Source organism: Acomys minous (genome assembly GCF_964271855.1).
Source record: "Acomys minous genome assembly, chromosome: 10".
NCBI lineage: Eukaryota > Metazoa > Chordata > Mammalia > Rodentia > Muridae > Acomys > Acomys minous.
Window position 1 is genome coordinate 105,034,645 of NC_140491.1, and position 18,005 is coordinate 105,052,649.

Here is an 18,005-nt window from a genome sequence, read left to right on the forward strand (position 1 = left end):
GGCTGGGAACTTCTTACGAAGCCCAGAATAGCCTTGAACTCACCACACCTGACTCAGAAAATATACTCTCAACCAATTTGATCTCTTTCTCTTTAAAAGCAAAGCAAAGCAAAACAAAACAATTATTACTTTATTTTAGAGATAGGGTCTTTCTATGTAGCCCTGACTGGCCTGGAACTCACTGTGTAGGCCAGGCTGACCTCAAACTCACAGAGAGTGTCCTGCCTCTGCTTCCTGATTGCTAGGATTAAAAGTATACACCCCAAGTTTTATTATTTCAAATTATGTATATGCATGGGTCTGTGCACATGACTGCTGGTGCCTGCAGAGGCCAAGTGTCAGACACCCCGGAGCTGGAGTTACAGGCACAGGTGAGCTTCCGGCTGTGAACACGGGTGTTGGCAGTCAAACTCAGGTCCCCTGGGAAAGCCGTGCATGCTTAACCACTGAGCCACCTGGACGGGCCCCCAATTCGTTTCTCCTTGATATCATCTACATGTAAAAAGGCATGGAAAGAGAAACTGTTCTGGTTAACCACCTAAGAATGCTTTTGTTAGTGACTTGATTACAGTAAATAAAACGAAGCCTTGATTTTTAGTTTAGACTTTTGTGATAAAGCTGACGCCAGGACTGGAGGTGACGGATAGGCTTCCTGTGAATTTTTTTTTTAAAGATGTATTTATTTATTATTATGTATACAGTCCTCTGCTTGCATGTACTCCTGCATGCCAGAAGAGGGCGCCATATCACATTACAGATGGTTATGAGCCACCATGTGGTTGCTGGGAATTGAGCTCAGGACCTTTGGAAGAGCAGGCAGCACTCTTAACCACTGAGCCATCTCTCCAGCACCCCTGTGAATCTTCTAATCTGAACCTTCAGTGATGGGGACTGGGAAGGAAGAATCACTGCATTAGACTCAAAGGCACTTCCTTCCTACCTTCTCTGTGTGCGTGGCAAGGAGGAGGGAAAGGACATGTGAAGACTTCGCGTTTGTGTTTTACGCTACGGAAAAACATCAGGCAAAGCCAGCTGAGGGACCCAGGAAGATAGAACTGCATCAGCGGTGACACTCTTTAAACTGTAACGATACTGGGCATATGCACCCCCCAGGGAGGCAGCTATGCAACCCTACCGATGCACTTACAGGATGCAGGAGGATTTTTTACACATGTAATTTAATGGCATTCTGAGTCAAGAAAGGAGTTATGTAAATTGTTGATCCCAAATTTTGATAAGGACCTAAGACTGGTACTTGAGGCACTTTTAGATATCATTTGAATTTCTGTACCCAAGATTGCACGTGCTCTCCCAGCCACCTGTGGGACAGATAAGACTAGTCACGAGTGATTCTATTTATAGACGAAGCGGCCGAGTTGCTGCTGTGAAGGGGTTTACTGAGAGTCTCGCTCCTGATTCACAACCCTGAGGCTGGGACCAGAGCTTTTAAACCGCGATTTAAACAAACCGTGGCTTCCCCCGCGCCCTGCCCCCACTCCACGCTGAGCATTACAGTTTCACGAAGGGAACTGTGGGAATGCCCACTTAAATTAGTCTTATTACTTAAAGAGCTACACTATGCGCTGGGACGTGATTCAATTGGTAGAGTGCTTGTGTAACATACACAAAGCCCTGGGTTGGATTGCCAGCACCAGGCTAACTGGGTGGGTGGTGAAAGCCTGTAATCCCGGCACTCAGGAGGTAGAGGCAGGAGGACAGGCAGTGTGACATCATCCCTATTAACATAGTGAGTCCTAAGAGGTCAGCAAGACCTTGTTAAAAACCAGCGAACAAACAAGTAACCAAAAACCAAAACAAAATTGTACTTTGGAATACCAAAGGGGATTTCTATTTATTTTAATTCAAGTTCTTGGAATATCTGGAAAGCAATGCCCCACAATAGGAGGTTATTAGTATCACTCTGAAAAGATGCCTCAGCATTTGCCACAGAAGCCTGATGGCACAGACTCAATCCCCAGGACCCAGGTGGAAGGAGACAACTGACCCCTGGAAATTGTCTTCTGACTACCACAAGTGTACGTGGACACATGTGGATGTGCATGCACATAAGTAAATGTTAACAAAATAAAATAATGTTGAGTTAAACACACACACACACACACACACACACACACACACACACGCACACACAGGGCTGGAGACATGGCTCAGAGGTTAAGAGCACTGCCGGCTCTTCCAAAGGTCCTGAGTTCAATTCCCAGTAACCATATGGTGGCTCACAACCATCTATAATGAGATATAGTGCCCTCTTCTGGCATGCAGGCATGCATGTAGGCAGAATACTGTAAAAATAATAAATAAATAAATCTTTTAAAAAACATATCTTCTAAATAAAACTCCCAGAATATTGTGTTGCCCATAGATGCATGTATGCATTTGACCAATACTTAGCATCAGGCTGAGAGGATGTCCCCAATAGTGGTCCCCTCGGGAGAGGAGTACAAACCATGACCAACTCTTTGGTATTTATAACACTATTCTTTGAAATTTTATGTAGTTTAAAAAAAATGTTATCAAGAAGTCTGGGTGCTTGCAGGCAGGGTGAGGGGACTTTAAGAGAAGGAAGGCTCTTTGGCTGCGGCTCAGTGGAAGGGCTAATGCTTCCACAGGATGCAGAATGGTCTAAATCAGCGGTTCTCAACCTTCCTAATGCTGTGACCCTTTAATACAGCCCTTCATGTTGTGGTGACCTCAAGATAAGATTACTTCATCGCTGCATCACAGCTGTAACTTTGCTAGTGTTATGAGCCTTTATGTAAATATCTGATATGCAGGACAAATGATATGCACCCCCCCCAGGGGGACCCAACCCACAGGCTGAGAACCATTCCTCTAAATGAAAGTCCTTGCTGCTTAGTCTCAGGATTTTCACTCCTTTCCTATGAAGCATTGGACTTAGGTGGACAGTGACCTTGTGCTACACTGAGCAGAAAAAAAAAAATGCAGAAAATGCTTCTTGGAAGCGTTGCAGCTGGAACCCAGGAAATAAACAAGCAAAGTATGTTTAGTGGGTCCGTTTGGTAAAGCTCTTCACTGTGTTGGAAGAGAACCTCGAGCTTAGGGGCCCTCTTCTCCTGAGGGCTCCACAGGCTGAGCGTGATGTCTGGACTGGCTTTGCTGTCCTTATCACCGAGGCCGCTGGAGTCCTGTGCTGAGTTCTCAAGCGAGCGGCCATCTTTGCCTGGCGTCGCCTTCGCCGTTCACTGTCTGGGTGTTGATGCTCTTCGCGTTTGCAGGCACGAGAGGATGCATACCAGAAGACCCTATCGAGTGGAGGATGCTGACAAGCACTGCCTTGAGGATGACTTGGTCAATCTCGAGGTCCTGGATGAGGTACTGAATACTTGGTAGACCACTCTCATGCAGAGTTGCACACGGGTGGCCTGGCCCTTCGCTAGCCTTCTGTGGTCAATCCCAGGTTTCTGAAGTCATTCAAAAGTGTGATTGTTTGGTTAGCTTTGGAGCAAAGCTCGGGGAGCGGTCCGTCACTATGACTATGGTCCTCTGTGTGCTCACATCTAGTTTTGGGATGATGAAGACAAATATTTCTAGTAAAGTCCCTTATATCACAGCCCCAAACAATGAAGCCCACCAACCTAACCTCGTTTTCTATTTAATAAAAATAAAGTACAGTTTACCCTGAAAACAATGTTTCATTTACAGAGACAGCGAAGTTAATATAATTCAGATTTGTAATCTGAGAACCATGGTAATTCCTCATTCAATATACTTGCATTTGCTTGGGCTGCTAGCTGGGCTGAACCTGCGTCTGTGGAGTCTAATGCTGGGGACTCTCCACATCAACACTTCAGCCACTAACGCGTAACACCACAGAGTTCAACTCTGCACTCCCACAATCCAGACTTTAAGTGTTACTTATGAGAAATGAAACTCCTAGGGCTGGCAAGACAGCTGAGCTGTAAATAGCCTGAGCAATTATTGCTGCTCTTCCAGGGCACCCAAGTTCGGTTCTGAGAACCTGGGAGATCTTAGCATACAGTTAAGTCTAATTATGAATAGAGCCTTCTGATTGGACAAAGACTGCCCCACCCCCGTAACAACTAAAATCTTCATTGGTTGTCTCGATGCCTAGCAACTCTTAATTCTTTCAGTGTACTCTTACAATTGCATCTTTCGAGGCACCCCCCCGTCATTTTAGAGACTTAGAGTCATTAAGAGTCTGTTAAGATTTGAATGGACAGCTTTTCTCTTTTAGACAAAAACGTTAGTCTAAGAACCTCCCTCTGCTTTCAGCATCTCTGCCTCGATTGGCCGCATTACTGGCTGTTTCTCCTCTCCTTAGGATACAATCATCTGCTGGCTGCAGAAGCGGTATGCAGACGCGCTGATCTACACCTACGTTGGAGATATTCTAATTGCCTTAAACCCCTTTCAGAGCCTAAGCATATACTCTCCACAGGTGAGGACTGCTCTAAAAGCATTTGTGCCTTCACGAGTGATTAAAAATCACAAGGCCAGGTACTGTTTTTAAATTATCTGCATTATCAGCAGGCCCGGCTAGCAATCAAGACACAGACACTTGTTATATTTTAAAATAGCCTTAGTTAACCTGGGGCAGGGCAGATTATCAATCCTCTAAACTACTTTCCATAGTGCGGCAGGTATGTGATACCCGCCTCAATCCCACGCTATCTGCTTCTAATAACTTCTATCAAGCTACCTCCCATCCATAATCTTAAATACTTGCTAATGTTCTTCCTCCCCCACCCCATGCCTGCCCCTCCCCCCTCTCTGCCTCGCATTCTTAGCCCCACCTATTTCCTTTGCCCTGCTCAGGTGGGATGGCTTTTCATTAATCAAAAGGTGGGTCCCAGACGAAGCAAGCAGTAGTTAGCATCAAAATACATCAGACCATCCGCCAACAGCCAGGTCTGGGGATAAAGCTCAGGGTAGAGCAATTGTTTAGCATGTACTCGGCCTCTGGCTCAAACCCTGACACTGGGGGTAAAAAATCAAATATGCAAATAAAATGAAGTGTCATTAAAACCATGTAACCCTTCTCTTGCCATGGGGCTGACATCCCAAACTGTAGACAATAATTTAACATAAAGGGGATTTTTATCTTTGGGGAGAAACTTCTTAAAGTCAATTATTGAACACTTGCTATGTGCCAGACACTAGTTGGGTCACCTCTTATCACCCTATGAGATGGAAAAGCTGTAAATACTATGCCCTATTCAGTCGAGGAGGAGACAGCCAGAGTAGGGCCGTTAGCGTCCTTGCCCAAGCTTGTGTAGCCAGTAACGTAGAGCTTGAGTTGGGACGTAGGCCTGCAGACTCCCGAGCCTTGCAGAAGCAGTGAGCACCCCTAAAGTGAAAAGCCTCGTTGTTCTGAGTGACAGGCGGTGAAAACATTACACGGAGCATCTGAAGGATCCTTTTAATGAGTTGTGCTTTTTTTTTCCCCCTTCAGTTTTCCAGGCTTTATCATGGGGTGAGACGTGCCTCGAATCCCCCCCACATATTTGCGTCAGCAGATAATGCTTATCAGTGTTTGGTTACGTTCAGCAAAGACCAGGTAAGGACTCGCCCTCCTCTCCTACCCGCTCACAAGGTAAGGTTCATCTTGCACTTTTGTTCGGACCTGTAGTTGCTGAGGCTAGAGCCTGAGGAGACGGGAAATCGACCGCTGTACAAGGGAACTGGCAGCCCGAGGGGGAGGAAAGCCTTGGAATACGTAACACGCGAACAACACGGACGCTCATTTCCTCCCGTGAAGTGCAATCAGAACATCCCTAATACGGACATAATGAGAACACAGAACAGCCACAGTCTGATTCCATGCGATGGCTGTAATAAAATAGGATATCTAATGGCGTAAATGAAATTCCCTCCTATTAATATCTCAGCATCTTCATAACTAGGCCCTGTGTATGCAAAAAATATTGCGCTCGCTGGGCCCCTGGCCCTGTATCGTCTAGCTGCCGGGACTTTTGATGGATTAGGGGTTCAGACTGATAAACGTGAAGCCCAGTGTTAGTTAAAAACACACTTAACTCATACACTTTAGTTGTCTAGACTTCTAATTCACAACATGGCTTATCCTACCTTTGACCCCTCCTCCACTTTGCCAGGTTTATTTCCCTTTATTTCTGTATTCTGTAAACAAATAGAGGCAATCTAATTTGGCAGGAAAATTATGTGAGAGCTTAATATATATATATATTTCCAGAGAACAAAGAAGTCTAAACTCTTGGGTCTGTTGAGGGTAAACAAAGTCATAACAGTGTGTATGAGTTACTTCTCTGTCGCTGTGACAAACCTCCATGGCCAAGACAACTTCTAGCCGGAAGGCTTTATTTGGCTTACAGTTCCAGAGGTATGGAACTGGCTTATAGTCCAGAGCCTGTCATGGTGGAAAAGAGTGGCAGCAAGCAAGTACGGCTGCTGGAGTAGCAGCTGACGGTTCTCATCTTCAACTGCAAACACAAAGCAAAGAGAGCAAGCTAGAAGTGAGTGAGGCCTTTTTACACCCCCCCCCCCCCCCCGCAAGCTCTGCAGTGATGCACTCCCCAAACAGCACCACCAACCAGGGACCAAGTGTTTAAACGCACTAAGCTATGAGGGACATTTCTCACTCAAACCACCGGCCGATGAAATTCACAGAGCAGCTTCCTCGGGGTCACTGATGGTTAGACAGGGACATCTCTGCGTGATTGTGGAGATTCGCAAACTGCCCCAGATTTCACAGCGAGGGAAGAAGTGGAAAGGGAGAACATGACTTTCAGTTTTCGTTTCTGACACCAAAAGTTGTGTGTTTTCCAACAGCAAACAGTTTTTCCAGGATGTCCTACAATTCAGCGCAGCCCTGACATACTTTGTAGTTAACACAGGCCCCACGTGCTATGCATTACCTTCAACACAACTGCCCGCATGTCAGACGCAGGCCCAGATGGAGTACCCAGGACCAGCACACTTCTGCAAACCCAGGTCCAAATCCAGAGGTTATGACAATCCTCTCAGGCTGACTGATTCACTAGATCAACTCAAAAATTAAGGCGAACACTAAATTTGTTTTTACTGTCATATTAGGGTATAACCCACAGCAGCCACATGGGAGACACGCATGGGACAGAGGGAGGGAGAAGGTGGGGCCACACAGGATCTTGCCTTTTGCCCAAGCACTGTCTCCCAAGACCTTCAATTTATCAGCTCCCAAACTCACTGAATTTGTTGTATATAGCCTTTATTATGTTGAGGTATGTGCCTTGTATCCCTGATCTCTCCAAAACTTTAAGCATGAATGGGTGTTGGATTTTATCAAATGCTTTCCCCGCATCTAAGGAGATGACCATGTGGTTTTTTATTTTCAGTTTGTTTATATAGTGGATTACATTGATGGATTTCCATATATTAAACCATCCCTGCATGCCTGACACAAGGGATGGGATAACAATTGAGATGTAATATGAATAAACCAATAAAATATATATATTTTTTAAAAAGGCAGATTTGAAACAATCCTATTGGCTACTTAACATGACCTTTAATTCCATTGGGTGGACCTAAAACTATGCCTCAGCCTTCAGGTAACTGTCTTGGGGTGGGGGTGAGTGGGGTAAGTTCCTGTTTGTGTAAGCTGAAACTGTCAGCTCTGCAGGGTGGAATTCCTCAGGGCCTGTCCTCTTTCCGACCCTGCTTCGAAACAGGGTTAGGTTGGAACTCTCAAGGTGCAGCGTGTTATGTGGAAAATCACAACCAAATGCACAGGTTGTCTCTGTGTGGTCATTCGTTGCATTCCCCCCCCACCCCATCCCCCACCCCCCACTGACCCTGACTTTCTGTGTCAGTGTATTGTCATCAGCGGAGAGAGCGGATCAGGGAAGACAGAAAGCGCCCATCTGATCGTTCACCATCTGACTTTTTTGGGAAAGGTACGAGCCAACTTGCTTTCCGTATCGTGGCTTGACACCCTTGCAGAACCGATTGTCCATTCCGTAGCAGACGAGAGTGCTATGTTCTTTTTTTTTTTTTTTAAACCAGGAGTCATATAAGAATATTTCTTCTTTGTTGTGTTGGCTTCCTGATAGCTAGGCTCTTAAGATGCCAGCATGCTGTCCTTACTCCATGTAGTGAAAAAAATGATACCAACATAGATTTACTAGATTGTGGGCAATTAATTATTTTGTGTGCTTTCAATGTAATAGAAACACTGAGCCACTGAGTGGGGAAAGTGGTTAAACACTGATGTCTGCTGGGGAGAGCCGCTGTGGTGATGAGGAAAACAGCAAATGGAAGCCGTTATGCAACAGTTAAGGGAAAGGAAATCTGCCTTGACACAGACCTGGAAGGAAGGATTGCAAAATTAGTCTGGGAGCCACTTACATTTGGCGTTAGAGCATCACGTGACTAAGAAAGGGTTTGAGGACTCCTTGATTAGAGTTGAGGTTTTTTAAAGAGCATAGTGGGAAAAGTTAGAGGCCGTCTGCATTTAGGATTCTTTCTAAACTGTGAAGCAGTAAACATGTGTCAAGGATTTTCTATGCAACGCAGCCAGACTTCAAAACTGAATCTGACTTTCTGATTCGTGGTACCTCATGTGTCCTTCATGTAAGAAACCCATGCTGGGGGTTCACGCTAACGTTCCCAAAGAAGAGTTCCTTAGAAAAGGACAGGGGTGCAAAGCGACGACAGAAGGCTGCTTCTGAAGGTTTCCTTTGAATGCTGTTCCTCCAGGCCAACAATCAGACCTTACGCCAGAAAATTCTCCAAGTGAACTCCTTGGTGGAAGCCTTTGGGAATGCCTGCACTGCCATCAACAGCAACTCCAGCAGGTTCGGAAAGTACCTGGAAATGATCTTCACGCCCACTGGAGCTGTGACGGGGGCAAGGATCTCCGAGTATCTGCTTGAAAAATCCAGAGTTATAAAGCAGGCAGCGTAGGTGCACTTCTGTTTTATCACTGTGTTTGCTCTGCTGATACAGAATTGGAGGAATTTGGAACTTTGAAGGTTCCATCTCCTCTTGTTCTTTACTCACCCCCATTTTTTTCTTAAAGCAAAGGATTAGCGGTAGCTAATTTTGTTTTGTCTTATGTGCACGGGTGTTTTTCACTTGCATGTATGTCTGTGCACCATGTGAGTGCCTGTTACCCTAAGAGACCAGAAGAGGGAGTCAGGTCCTTGGAACTGGAGTTACAGAAGGTTGTAAGTTGCCACGTGCATGCTGGGAACCAAACTCAAAGCCTCTGCAGGAACAGTGAGTGCTCCTAATAGCGGAGCCGTCTCCCCAGCCCTCAGTGGTAGTTTTGTTGTTGTTTGTTTGCTTACCTAAAAGGCATCAAGGAGAGAGTGCAAAGGGCTTGGAACAGTACTTTATGAATGGTGTATCTGTTTCTCTTGAGTTGGTTATGTAAGATAGAATCTAACAATAATTAATTTGCAAGTACCTTAAAATCCATTTTATCCCTTAAATGTGAAATTGCCTGTAACAAAAAAAATATTCCATATAGTTTTCCTTCAACTGCAAGGGTAAAAAAATGTAATTATTCTTTTTTTTTTTCTGTAATTACACTATGTGGGTTTTTTTTGTTGTCGTTTCTGTGATCGAATACTATGATAAAAGGCAACTTAATGGAGGCAGGGCTTATTTATCTTACAGTTCCAGTGGGGAAACAGTCCATCACGGCTAGGAAAGCAAGGTAGCAGGAGCATGAAGCTGGACGGTCACATTTCTTTGACACACAGGAAGCTGAGAATGAGGACAGGAAGTCAGGTCAGGCTGTCAAATCTGAAAGCCAAGTGATGTTCTTCCTCCCCCAGTAAAGCTCCACTGCCTAAAGGCTTCCTAAGCTTCTTAGACAGTGCCACTAAGTGGGGCCTGCTGCTATGGGGGACATTATTCAAGCTGCAACACTCTGCTTTAAGAAAAGCATTTAGTAATAGGTAATAGTCACCAACAGCATGCTGTTCTGCGCTTGAGTGCTGGTTCTGACTGTGACCTTTGGGCAGGTCATCGAACATTTATGAGCCTGTGAAATGGAGATGCTACTAGTGATGGCCCATGGGGTTTGTTGGGAAGATGGACAAGTTCATCTTATGAAATCACTTGAAGGCATGCGTGAGATGGTGTGTGTAAAGTGTTCGTCACTCTTCTTCTTATTGGCTTTGATCACTGCAGGACACCGGTGTTTCTCAGGAGCAAGGCTGCATACACACAGCCACTCAATACCGAATGCCTGCTGTATGCCAGAGTACACAAGACAACGTCCCTGTGTCCACAGTGTGTGTGTGTGTGTGTGTGTGTGTGTGTGTGTGTGTGTGTATGAGAGAGAGAGAGAAAAAAAAAAAGAGAGAGGGGGGATCACAGTGTTAGTGAGAATACATGAATAGAGCAGATGTGATCAGTGCTCAGAGGCAACAGTTCTTCCAAGTAAGTGCTAGGAAAGTGAGCCGGTGAAGAGAGGACAGCGCACAACCTGGTTTAGGGACAGGAGTCCTGTTGAGTTCGTGGGGGAAAGAGCGGCTTCATTTGTGATAAAACACCATGAACCAAAAGCAACTTGGGCAGGACAGGATTTATTTTGCTTCCGTTTCCACACCCGCAGTCCAACATCACAGGAAGTCAGGATGGGAACACAAACAGGACAGATATCTGGAGGCAGGCGCTGAGTGCGAGGCGGTGGAGCAGTGTGGTTTTACTTGCTTGCTCCCTTGGTTTCCTCAGCCTGCTTTCTTGCACCACCGTACCACAGGGCAATCTGGTAGGAGCATTATTTTTTTTTTTCAGTTGAGTTTCTCGTTACCTAAATGATTCCATCTCTGTCAAGTTGACGAGAAACTAGCCAGTATGCCTGGGGTCCAGAAGAAAAGGTAGGTTTCCTGGACTTAAGATGTTTGATCTGAGATCTGCAAACCACTTAGGAGTTAGACAACAAAACAAAACAGGAGGGGACAGGAGTGGGGAGAGAAACCGAGGGCACGTAGAATGCCTTACACAGGTACTGTGTCTGATGGGATTAATGCTGCTGTGTCATGTGCTCCCTGCCCTTCCTGCGGCATGGTGCTGATTGGCATAAATATTGTCTAGTCTTACTTCTTTCATGTGCCATACATGCCCAATAACACCAACCTCCCAAGGTTGTTAAAGAGAATTGAACGGGAGGAAAGGTCCTGCCCGTCTAACTGTGGTGCTTGTGTCCCTGTCCCGGTGCACTGGAGCATCCTATTTCCTGGCCCCTCATCTCTGGATGAGATCATATGATGGTCCCACCAACGGAGATCGAATAAACAGCTTTTCAGAGGCTGGCCAAGTGTAAGATAGCTCTCTGAGGCCCTGTGTGCAGACGTCTGTCTCTGGGTCCTCTCTCTCTCTCTCTGCAGCTCTTTGCAATTTCTGCTCAGGCTTCAGGGCTTCAGTGTAGGGTCATTTCCCTGGTGGGTCCTTGGCTTGACTTGGCATGAGTGATTTTCATTGCCAACATTATTCTTTATCAGAGCTCCCTGCTTGTTTCCTTTAAGGCCCCCATCCTAAGCCCCCTCTTGTCCATCTGTTTTCTGTCTAGAAGGAATGCGCCAAAAGGACGTGCATCCTCTTAGTCCCGCTTCCCTGGCATCCAGGGTAGTGCTCGCCATAATTGGCATTTAATACCTTTTAAAACCATCCATGTGCATTCTGTGCCATACTGCATAAGTTAAACACACACAACAAATTGTGCCTTAAACAATAAAAATAGCTTGGCATGCGTGGTGGCGTGTACCTTGTAACTCCAGCCCTGGGGAGGTGGAGGCAGGGGGACCACTAGAAGCGAGCCAATGGCTAGGCATGTAGCCTAGTGGTAGAGTACTTGTCTAGAAAGTGCAAGATCTGGGCTTCAACTTCCTGTGATGGGAAAAAAACAAAATCAGTTAAATAAAGCAATAAAGTAATGCCCTGTGAACAAGTGTGTGAGAAATGGCAAGTTGAGGCATCTAGAAAGCAGTGATAAATTAGGCTGAACAGCCTGAGGAAGACAAGGACACCCGGAAGACGATAAAGGAAGGAGTGGGACCAAGCCGCAAGTGGAGAAAGAGGAGGAGGCACTCCGGGCTTCTTCCAGTAGAGAGAAGCTAGTGGATGGCAGGATTTGCCACATAGGGAAGGCACGAAAGACTGCCTTCGTCCAGAGAGAAGAGGATCAGAGGCAGTACTTTTCAAAACTGTCCTGAAGTATTAGCTTCTAAACCTCCCCCAATCCATTGTGATCTAGCAATGAAAATGAGCTATCAAAAAGATGATCATGCTTTTTGGCGTCACGGCACTGCTACTTGCTGTGCAGTGTCTAGGCGTGCGCCTCTCATTCCTTCTGTAGCATTTGCTGACAATGAACACCCTGGGCAGCTAGAAGATACAGGCAAGGAACGGGGAGAGAGAGAAGTTAGGAGCAACTGTTGCTCTTGCAGAGAACCAGGGGTCAGTTCCCAGCACCCATGTAGTACCTAGCAAATGTCTGTAACTCCACTTCCTGAAGATCCAACGCCCTCTTCTGGCCTCCACGGGCACTGCACGTACATGATGCACAAATGCCTGCTTGTGGAATGCCCCCTACACACTGAAAAAAGAAAAAGCCAGCCAGGTGTCCTGGCGCACGCCTTTAATCCCAGCACCTGGGAGGCAGAGGCAGGTGGATCTCTGTGAGTTCGAGGCCAGCCTGGTCTACAAAGCAAGTCTAGGACAGGCAAGGCTACACAGAAAAACTTTTGTCTCAAAAAAACAAAAAAACAAAAACAAAAACAAAAAACAAAACAAAAAAAAAAAAAAGAAAAAGAAAAGAAAAGAAAGAAAAAGAAAAAGGCAAACAGACAAAATGGGTGACAGCAGGAGGCATTCAAGGAAGGAGGAATGACATTTTTAGGGGTGTCTGAAAGTATAACACCTTGGGAGAGGCCAAAGGACAGCTCTGAAGCTAATTCTTTCTGAGAGACTCCCACACATTTCCTGCCTGGGGCTCCAGCAGAGCAGGTAGCTGGTTGCTGTAGGCTGAGTTTTCACTCCCTGAAGCTACAGAGACTTGTGACACAGAGGCGCAGGACCAGGAGCTGCATGGAGAGATTGTCGCATGCAACCTGCGCTGCTACCTAAATGGCTAGAACTTCCTGCAGCTTATAGTGAAGACACGCTTGGTAGTGTGCTGTTGTGATGACTACTGCATTTACCGCTTTTGACTTTTTTTTTTGCAATTGGATGAAACATACTTAATTGCTCACTTATATAAATTTGTTGCAAAATAATATTTTGTGCAGAGAAGGAATAGAATCAGTTACTTAGGTCTGGAAAGCCTGGAATATGCTATTAAAAAAAAGCTTCTTTCTCAAATTTTTTTTTCAGGGGAGAGAAAAACTTTCACATATTTTACTATATTTATGCTGGTCTTTATCACCAAAAGAGACTTTCTGAGTTCAAGCTTCCTGAGGAAAAGCCTCCTAGGTGAGTTTTATTGTAGGACCCCTTGCTGACGGTGGAGAGGAGGTTGCTGGTAAAGTTTGAATGAATGTTCCACTAAGCAGTTGACAAATCTAGAAGAAAATGGAAGGAGACTCAGTCTGTTAAGTTAAATATGCAAGAGGAGGGGGCAAGAGCCACATATCAGCATGTGTGTGTGTGTGTATAATTTATTTTTAAGAGTGATCAGAAGCTCAACTACAGCCATCTTTTCTCAGTCACAGTATTAGCCTGCTAAGGGAAGAAGGCCAGGCGTCCCTTGCCCTGGACTATGGTGCTGTTTGCTAAGTGAGTGTTTACTGTGTTGTGTCATGTTCCGATTTATTCAGATATATAGCTGACAAGGCTGGGAGAGCCATGCAGGACATCACTTCCAAGGAGTCTTACCGGAGACAGTTTGAAGCAATTCAGCATTGCTTCAGGATTATTGGATTCACTGACAAGGTACGTGTAGCCGGTCCGGAGACGGATGTGAGAGAAGGCACGCATGGTCTAGCTTGCTAGGCAGCTGTCAAATGCATGTCAGTTGTGAGATAAGGTATGTCTATTCAACATGTAGTCGGAGGATCCATGCCTTTGTCGTTCCCTGAGGGCTTGTTTAGAAAACAGACTCTCTGGTCCATCCAAGAACGACAGAGGCAGAATCTGAATTGGAACGAGATGCCCACAGGAACATAAATTATGAGAGGCATGGCTGTATAACTGACAGAGCACAGACCCGTTATTGGTAGGGCCGAACACCTAGCAATTGTTACCATTACCATGAATTCACCCTGTTTATAGTAACAGATTCCAAAGGAATACTGCCCTATTTTGAGTTGACATTACTTCTGAAAGAGGGATATGGCCGTGTATAGATTATGCCTAGCCCCTGGAATGTATGTTTGCAAGTAGCTCTTAATGCATATGACAAACTAATTAAAACTCTCCCAATATCCCTGCAGCCACTTTCCCCCTGGCACACTTGCTCATCGTTAACTATGGCTGTAGGCATAATGCCACTTTCGTCATACTCCATATAGGCTTGCTCTCTTAAATATATGCTAGGGTCGACACGTGGTATTTATAGCTCTAGGATCAGATATTGTTCCATGCGGCATTATTTTGTGGCTTCTGGGCTTCATGCCATCAATTTTGTAAGAACATACAGGTTCTTTCGCTTTGCTGGCAAAGGGGCTGAGGGATTAGGAGGAAGGCTAGATCGTGAAGTCTTAGGGGATTGCTTTACAAAATACTGTTTACCTTGAGGTAGCTACTCTGACTGAAGATTGCTTCTGAAATCCAGTGACTTTGCTGGTCCTTTCTCCCTCACATAGTTGATTTTAGTCCTAATAATAGCTTTCTTTCTTTCTTTCTTTCTTTCTTTCTTTCTTTCTTTCTTTCTTTCTTTTTGTTTCTAGGTAGCTGTTCATTTCATTGTTGTTGGCCTTGAACATACCATGAATAGATAGGGTGAATATCCCAAAAATCAAGCTTAAAAATAGAAATATATTTCTCTCAGCTCCTTCGGGGCCAGTTTAACAGGTTTCTACATTAAAGGATTTTTATGGTGCTCATTTTTATCAATTACACGTCACCAAAAGAGTTGATGGCAGAGGTGGAAATGAAGCTGTTTAAAGTACAAGTCCATGGCTGAGATTATGCCAAAGGGTGGGACATATGTTCTTAAAAGGGGACAGCATCCAGGGGGAAGGGAGGCCTTGGAGATGAGATGATAGTTTGTTTTCAGTAAATGGAAGATGGTGGTAGAATGCTATGATGCGACTGGCCGTGGTTCAGAAGAGAACACACACTGGTATATTATTCCGATAGAAGTAGGCTTCTGTCTTAGGGTTTCTATCGCTGTAGTAAAATACCATGACTAAAAGCAACTCGGGAGGGAAGGGTTTATCTCATTTTGAAGCATGTCTAGGGAACTCGGGGCAGGGACCTGGAGGCAGGAAACTGATGCAGAAACCGTGGACCAATGATACCTACAGGCTTGCTCCTCATGGCTTGCTCAGTCTGCTTTCTTAAGCACCAACCCATGGATAATACTGCCCACAGTGCACTAGGCTCTTCTACATTAGTCATCCATCCCGAAAGATGTAACCCTGGCTTGGCTACAGACACATCTAGTGGCTCCGTTTCCTCAGTGGAGGTTCCCTCTTCTGAAATGACTCTAACCTGTGTTGGGTTGATGTAAAACCTAGCCAGCGTAGCTGCTGGTAATAAAGCAGATGCTAATGATTTAACAAATTAAGAGAGTAGCAGTTAAGCATTCCCATGTATGCCATTGAAGTGGGCCATTCCTAAGCGTGGGGTGGTGGGTACAATAAAAGGAAAAAAATGACAGCATAAGTGGATATGAAAAGAAATGAGAAAATAGCAAAAATTCTCAATTTGTGCTCAGACAGAGAATAACAGGAGTATAATGGCCTTTTGCTGTGTATCTTCTCCCTGGTGTGTAGCAGGGGTGTGGTAGTGTGTCACTATGTGTATGTCCCTGTGTGTATCTCCCCAGTATAAAACAGGAGTATGATGGTATGTCATTGTATACACCTTCCCAGTGTAACAGATGTGGCAGTGTGTCACTGTATCTCTCTAGTGTATTACAGGGATGTGGCAGTGTGTCACTGTATCTCTCCAGTGTATAACAGGGATGTGGCAGTGTGTCACTGTGTCTCTCCAGTGTATAACAGGGATATGGCAGTGTGTCACTGTGTCTCTCCAGTGTATAACAGGGATGTGTCAGTGTGTCAGTGTATCTCTCCAGTGTATAACAGGGATGTGGCAGTGTGTCACTGTATCTCTCCAGTGTATAACAGGGATGTGGCAGTGTGTCACTGTGTCTCTCCAGTGTATAACAGGGATGTGGCAGTGTGTCACTGTGTCTCTCCAGTGTATAACAGGGATGTGGCAGTGTGTCTCTCCAGTGTATAACAGGGATATGGCAGTGTGTCACTGTATCTCTCCAGTGTATAACAGGGATGTGGCAGTGTGTCACTGTGTCTCTCCAGTGTATAACAGGGATGTGGCAGTGTGTCACTGTGTCTCTCCAGTGTATAACAGGGATGTGGCAGTGTGTCACTGTATCTCTCCAGTGTATAACAGGGATGTGGCAGTGTGTCACTGTATCTCTCCAGTGTATAACAGGGATGTGGCAGTGTGTCACTGTATCTCTCCAGTGTATAACAGGGATGTGGCAGTGTGTCACTGTGTCTCTCCAGTGTATAACAGGGATGTGGCAGTGTGTCACTGTGTCTCTCCAGTGTATAACAGGGATATGGCAGTGTGTCACTGTATCTCTCCAGTGTATAACAGGGATGTGGCAGTGTGTCACTGTGTCTCTCCAGTGTATAACAGGGATATGGCAGTGTGTCACTGCGTCTCTCCAGTGTATAACAGGGATGTGGCAGTGTGTCACTGCATCTCTCAGTGTATAACAGGGATGTGGCAGTGTGTCACTGCATCTCTCAGTGTATAACAGGGATGTGGCAGTGTGTCACTGCATCTCTTAGTGTATAACAGGGATGTGGCAGTGTGTCACTGCATCTCTCAGTGTATAACAGGGATGTGGCAGTGTGTCACTGTATCTCTCCAGTGTATAACAGGGATGTGGCAGTGTGTCACTGTGTCTCTCCAGTGTATAACAGGGATATGGCAGTGTGTCACTGTGTCTCTCCAGTGTATAACAGGGATATGGCAGTGTGTCACTGTATCTCTCCAGTGTATAACAGGGATGTGGCAGTGTGTCACTGTGTCTCTCCAGTGTATAACAGGGATGTGGCAGTGTGTCACTGTGTCTCTCCAGTGTATAACAGGGATGTGGCAGTGTGTCACTGTATCTCTCCAGTGTATAACAGGGATGTGGCAGTGTGTCACTGTATCTCTCCAGTGTATAACAGGGATGTGGCAGTGTGTCACTGTGTCTCTCCAGTGTATAACAGGGATGTGGCAGTGTGTCACTGTGTCTCTCCAGTGTATAACAGGGATATGGCAGTGTGTCACTGTGTCTCTCAGTGTATAACAGGGATGTGGCAGTGTGTCACTGTATCTCTCCAGAGTATAACAGGGATGTGGCAGTGTGTCACTGTGTCTCTCCAGTGTATAACAGGGATGTGGCAGTGTGTCACTGTATCTCTCCAGTGTATAACAGGGATGTGGCAGTGTGTCACTGTGTCTCTCCAGTGTATAACAGGGATATGGCAGTGTGTCACTGTGTCTCTCCAGTGTATAACAGGGATATGGCAGTGTGTCACTGCATCTCTCAGTGTATAACAGGGATATGTCAGTGTGTCACTGCATCTCTCAGTGTATAACAGGGATGTGGCAGTGTGTCACTGCATCTCTCAGTGTATTACAGGGATGTGGCAGTGTGTCACTGTATCTCTCGATGTATAACAGGGATGTGTCACTGTGTCACTGTATAACAGGGGTGTGCCTGTGTGTCACTGTGCATATCTTCCCTGTGTCCCACATTAATTCATTTGGGAATAACAAACCTAAGTTAATTAGTAGCTTCAGAAATGCGAGAGAAGATGGATTTTATCTCCCTGGCCCTA

At 45.5% G+C, this 18,005-nt stretch overlaps 2 protein-coding genes across 2 annotated transcripts in view; both read left to right on the plus strand.

Moving 5' to 3' along the window:
* The window catches only part of LOC311607591 (myosin-IIIb-like), a 156,051-nt gene extending 152,429 nt beyond the window's left edge, over nucleotides 1–3,622 (plus strand). Inside the window, exon 10 of the mRNA XM_084799477.1 lies at nucleotides 3,258–3,622. Coding sequence (XP_084655603.1) covers nucleotides 3,258–3,372 — 115 coding nt within the window. The 3' untranslated portion in view covers nucleotides 3,373–3,622. The remainder of the gene's footprint in view (nucleotides 1–3,257) is intronic.
* MYO3B (myosin IIIB) overlaps nucleotides 3,512–18,005 on the plus strand; it is a gene marked incomplete at its 5' end in the record, with an annotated part of 203,853 nt that continues 189,359 nt past the window's right edge. Inside the window, 5 exons of the mRNA XM_084798988.1 lie at nucleotides 3,512–3,520; nucleotides 4,325–4,441; nucleotides 5,633–5,719; nucleotides 8,719–8,921; nucleotides 13,791–13,905. Coding sequence (XP_084655114.1) covers nucleotides 3,512–3,520; nucleotides 4,325–4,441; nucleotides 5,633–5,719; nucleotides 8,719–8,921; nucleotides 13,791–13,905 — 531 coding nt within the window. The remainder of the gene's footprint in view (nucleotides 3,521–4,324; nucleotides 4,442–5,632; nucleotides 5,720–8,718; nucleotides 8,922–13,790; nucleotides 13,906–18,005) is intronic.